Source organism: Emydura macquarii, unplaced genomic scaffold, assembly GCF_026122565.2.
Source record: "Emydura macquarii macquarii isolate MOO-44397 ecotype Brisbane River unplaced genomic scaffold, CSIRO-AGI_Emac_v2 contig_3343, whole genome shotgun sequence".
NCBI lineage: Eukaryota > Metazoa > Chordata > Testudines > Chelidae > Emydura > Emydura macquarii.
The window spans coordinates 1,592,905-1,598,904 of record NW_027133480.1 but is presented as its reverse complement, the minus strand read 5'-3'; the positions used below and the strand labels follow the sequence as shown (position 1 = coordinate 1,598,904).

The 6,000-nt window shown below is 36.6% G+C and overlaps 1 protein-coding gene across 1 annotated transcript in view; it reads right to left on the bottom strand.

The window, feature by feature from the left end:
* Positions 1-378: 378 nt before the first annotated feature.
* ABRAXAS2 (abraxas 2, BRISC complex subunit) overlaps positions 379-6,000 on the bottom strand; it is a 29,189-nt gene continuing 23,567 nt past the window's right edge. The window contains exon 9 of the mRNA XM_067533399.1: positions 379-3,009. Coding sequence (XP_067389500.1) covers positions 2,546-3,009 — 464 coding nt within the window. The 3' untranslated portion in view covers positions 379-2,545. The remainder of the gene's footprint in view (positions 3,010-6,000) is intronic.

Genomic DNA, 6,000 nt, shown 5'->3' with positions numbered 1-6,000 from the left:
AAAAAAAATACAAACAACCATCCTATATTTCGTGATTACAGCTTTGTTAATATGCCCCAAATCCAATACTAGTTACAGAGTAACTTGATTTAAACCCAATAGGTGCAGGGATCCACTCTTGTAGATTTCTATTGCCTGCTAGCAAATCACAATTCCTGAAGACACTTGGGCTTTTTATGCTCAAAAGGAAGTCTGCATGGCTGAGGCCTGAAAACCTTATGCTTACACCACATACATGAAGAACTGACCTCCTTTGTGTATTAATACCTCTTCTGACTACCGCATTATGATCATCCAATCCTATTATTGTCAATAGGAGCATGACAAATCTGAAAAGAAAACACTTCCTTGTGTCTTTTTGTAACAAAATATTTACTGTTTCACAAATATTGATCCTTTATGCTTGTTTATGAGTGATTACAGTAGCTGAAAATATCTACATGGAAGTGCTAACAGTTGGAGGGTTTTCATAATGCACTCTCCCCTTCCCCAATCATTCTGATGTGCTATAGGTTGAAATGGAACTTATTACCTCACAGCAGTTGTATTTCTGTTGTAAGAAAATATTACAGAATTTTGTAATGCCTGGGTGAACATGAACAATGTATACAAGTGATTATCACTGTATACAAACCATAATCTCGTTGTTGTTACATCCTCCTCCCCTAGCTAATTCTACCTTTTACCTTTACAATAGGCAAAGTTGTTGATCTTTTAAATAAACAAGCATCTCAACTGTATACTGCATTTTCATATGTGGATGCATGACTTCACTGAAATGGAACCTAGCTGACAGATACTAAAAATATATTTACAGGATTAAATAAGATTTTATTGTCACATTTAACTGCTTTGTCTGATGTACATTGCAGGTTTTTGTGCAGCATAAAAATAAACCCCCTTTCTTTTATGTGAAAACCAGAACTGATGAGATGGCAATAGCACTTGTTTATCACACCAGCACTACAACTGCTTGCAGAAAACCAACATTAATAAAACTAGAACAAATCTGTTGTTAAAATAGACCGCAACACTTGAAAACAAAATGCATCAAGATAAGGCAAATGTGAATAACGTAAAATAGTTAAAACAGACAGACTGTTAGATGTTTAAAGGTTGAAACACCCAACAGAAGAGTGGCAATTTTAACATTTCATTTTTCAAAAACCATTTTGTTTAATTTAGTACAGGTAAAGAGAGGCTAACGAACAGATTTTTTCCCAACATATATAATATATAATGAGATTTTAGCCTTGTGTAAATCTGAAATATTTAAACATTTAAGCAACTGTTTTGTTCTTTGGGGTATTAACCAAACAAAAGGAGGGGTTACTCATACTTTAAAGCATTAAATGCATGTGCTAATACCATACACTGCAGGTTTTGTCATTTACAAGTAAGGGATAAAGCCCAATAGTACACAGACCTTTTAGTGGCACGATTTCACATCTTTTGGGCAAAATTAGAATATAAGCAGTAATTAAATAAAAATGTAAGTGCATCCAAACATACCACACTTCATGTTTCCAAAATGGCAATTTTCTGACAAAAGCTGCAATTCAAATTAAAATAAACATTTGTGTATTTCACCCAGAGATGGAAGAGGTAATAAACCCAGGGGATCTTTAAACAACTTTCCCCAATCCTATCCCCTATTTCTTACATAAAATAACTTGTATGGAAGTACAAATCCAATACACAGATTGCAAAGAAATTGCAAATAGTTATAACGTTTGGAATTTGTAGATTCTAAAGCCCAATTGTGAATTAACTACTGTTTGTAATTTACTACGTGCACTTCATATTTTTAGTACAAAAATGAGACTGTAAATGAGGCTAATGTGGCATAGAGTCACTGTAAACCCACCAAAACCAAAGTATGCTTATGACATTCATTTGGATGATTTACCGGTAAGTTTTTCCTACAGAGAAAAGGCAACAGTTATTTTAAATGATATACACATTAGGCTAGTACAAAAAGTTGAAACAAACCCCTTCTCTATTCAAAGAGCATGCACATAGAAGAAGGTAGACTACATTTGTTCCAATCAGGCTTCTTGGAATTATCAAAATTTCTTTTCTGGCAAAGATCAATTTGGCTCACCATAGAAAGTTGCTTTGAAGGCTATTGATAAATTGTTTCCCTTTTAAAAACTAAAATTCAAGGCATGATAGTGCAAGAGGTAAGTTTTGATTTTAGAGAACATTGTTAGTTGTAGACTAACTGTGCTTAGTCACTAAATCCCAATTTATTGTCTTAAAGAAAATATAGCAACGAAAGCTACAAGGTTTCTATAAATTTCATTTTGCCTAAATTTACCAGTACATCCATGAACCTCATCAATATTAACAACTTGATTATCCTAATGATTCCATTATAAAACTTGCAAAATGTATCACAAGGTGAATAAACCATCTAGTGCAAGTCTTCTACATTTTCTGTGCACAGTAATCCTGTTTATGGTTTATTTCCTCCAGGTTAAATCCCCAAAATTTTTCTGTAATAATTATGAAAAAAAGAGTGCCATGTTGGGTTTTTGTTCTATTATATCTGGGAGGTTTGAGTGTTCCTGGAATCCCCATCAGGATGCGTCAGGGATCGTGAATCCCTTGTCTGTGAGTATTCGCTGTCAGATAACTCTGTAGGTTCAAGCAAGTTCTCATAATCACTGTCTTCTGATTCATCAACATTGTCACCAACTACTCTTTGGGAGGAGGGCAGGGATGCTCCATTGCCAGAATACTTCACTGCATTTGTGGGAACATAATTGGAAGAGCCCACTGCTTGAGGTCGAGGCATGAAAACATTGCTTTCTGGGAGACCATGACCCAAAGTACTTTCTTGATTGCTCACACTGAAATCAGAATAAGGAGGGGGAGGATCAGAGACATCTGAATCTTCAAGTGTGCAACCTTCCACAGCAAATCCAGGGTAGGACATTCGTGGAAGAAACATAGAATCCAAGTTATCAGTTGACATTTGCCTGGTTAAGATGGCTTGCTGCAGTCCTATAAAAGACAAAAGGAAAATAAACATGTCCTAATTACATTTAAAAGTATGAAAAGTGATCTAGTTTTATGTTTATATTGGTCAGTGTTTATGGAAAATTCAGGTACAGTGAATACATCAAAAAGCATCTGTCCTGTTGCTTGTGGAAAACTGCATGAAACTGGCAAAAAAAAGTGTTCTGTTCTCAGTGACTTTATTTAAACAAACCATTTTACAGATAGAAAAGTTACTACACTGGACTGAAGTGTAAACTTAACTCTCGAGCCCCTCTGAAGTATATTCCTACTACTAATATGCTTCATATAGCTTGTCTTTTTTCAGATTAAAGTGGTGTTTATGAACAGTTGAGGTGAAGCCAAAAAGCAAAGTTGAATGATTCCATCTAAAATCCAACAGACAAGATGTTACCCAAATAGGAAAAAGGACAGGTTCAAAACACATGGGTTTGGTAAATTCAGAACACAACAGAGTTCCATCTTTGATGTACAATCCAGGGAGTAGTAAAATGGAAAGGTGAAAGGTTTTTCAGCAGCTGAGAAGTGCATGCAGCATACAGCATCAATCACACCTGTGGACATCTTAACGCACTTATATAAACGATAGATTTTAATGTTTTAGAAGGTACAGTCTCAACTGACTTCTCTGCAGTAGAAACAGAATTCATACCTACCAAACAATAATTGCAGAATATGACAAGCTTTCTGACTGTGTCTGAGCAGACAAGAATCGCTTGAGATGGGGTGAGACAAGAAGTATATACACAACTATGGGGACCTGAAGTGCTTGTGTATATACCTTCCTGTTTCACCCCATCTCAAGCGATTCTTGTCTGCTCAGACACAGACTCTCAGGAATTGATGCCTGCAGCCCACTAGTAGAGTCCATGGCTACTGCTGTTCTGTTCTTAGTGCACAGAATCTGTTGACACACAGACAGGGTTCAGATCTGGCCACTCTTGCTATCCACCTTCACCTTTTTGCTGGCTTACACAACAGTAGTCACTATTATCCCTGGTCAAGCAGGAAGCAGTCATGATTCACACTAGTTGTGTATTACAGATGGTCAGTGAATAGGTAAAAAGTCAGCTTCAGTCCTCCAGGTACAAGGAAGGAAGAAGGAACCCTTCAGGAAGTGGGCTGGGAGATCAAACTGTTGCTGCCAAAATTCCCGTGCATTAGTGGGCACCATGTGCATTGCCTTGCTGATTGGAGGAAAGGTCTCAATCCTAGTAGCAGAGAGGCCCATTTCAAAGCTTGGAATATTCACTGAACAAAACAATCTATTAATTCTAGCCACGCAATAAACAACTGAATATAAAGCTGATAAAGGACGCTCTTGCTGGCAGTAATGGAAGGGTTATTTGCATAAACTATTCCACTGAATGGATGGAAAGAGACAGGGATGTTTGGGAAAAAATAAAGACAATTACATGACCATGTATTCCAGAGTGAATCCTCTCACCGGAGCTCTTTTCTGGAACACCAGTGAAAAGCATAACAGTGAGTTCAGATGCTTTGTTTTATATTACCCCAAATTCACAATTCCTCATATTTCACTTGTATTCTCATTTTCTCATCACATTGTTTACATTCCCTCCCTTCATTTCATGCTTCTTTCTCCAACCTCCAGCTGTACTTCTCTCCCCCATCTTTACCACCTTATGTCTCCCAGTGTGTTAGATCAACACTGTTTCCTCAAATGATGGAGCACTTCACAATGCCTGCCTCCTGCCAAGCAAAAGTTTCCTGAAGCCCTATTCAGCTTCTAGGGATGAGAAATAGTTTGGCACCAGCCCAAATATGTTCAAACAATGGATCTGACTGAGCCAGAAACTTGTGGAGCAGCAGAAAATAACTACAAAATAAGCAGTTTTGTTGCTCTTAGTTTTTTTTTCTGGTAGTCCTTAACATATGCCATGAAAATTATTCTGTCAAAATGACGTAGAACTCTAATAAAACACTTGGATTTTTTATAGAGAGGACATATTTCTAGCATAGTAAGTTAATAAAACCCCAGCAAATCAATACAAAGAATTATATGTTTTGAGAACCAGCGTAAACAAAAAGTTTGTTTTGATACATCAGGAGCTTAAATCACAAACCAAAAAGAGTTAAGATTGTCCTGTTCTACTTTCTTATGTCTAGCACTATCTGAAATAAATCAAAGTCCACCTCCAACATAACAGAAGGTATTATTTCAATATTCAAACTAACAAACATTTCAATTACAGAATCAACACTGACAAGTCGGAAACTTTAGTGATATTCTCACTTTGAGAGAGGCACTATGTAAAATCTGTCTTTATTTGCCAGTGATTACTCCGTAATCTAGGATTGGGTTTACTAGATTTTAGTTTACCATCCAAAAAACAATATTGTAATTATTCCAGTAACTCATTCAGATCCACAGTTCAGTCCAACAACGAATACTAGAAAACTGGTGCTGATTCATAAATACAATATAGCCGATATGTGGTAGGCTGAAATGTTAAAAGACGAAATGAAGAAGCCCTAGTCTAATGGATTAAATGCTAGTATATGAAATAAAACTTGCAGTCTCACTGATACTTGGGCCAGAGATCTACTAGCCAATTACTACAGCAACACTAGAGCTGTACTGCTAAATTATCCCATTAATTAGTTGTGCCAGTGTGCCTCACTTAACTGATGTTGCTGTACCAGCTTCCCATCATAAAAGTCAGGGCTTGGAAAAAAAATCAGGCCTTCAAAAACGTATTGACATGTACTAGCCTGAGACTAAGTCTACTAGGCCAGGATGAAATTTCCCTACAACTCCCATGCTATTACATCCCCTGCAGTTTGGTGTGATACACAGCTGAATACTGTAATAAGATGTAATACATCATTCAATTTACTACTTAATACCTTTTTTAAAAGGTCTTCTCAAATATTTTGTCTTCTTTCCCTTCCCAGTTTCACTTCGCTTTTCCTTTCCTATAACAGATCACTATCTGTTCCTGTTTTATTTCC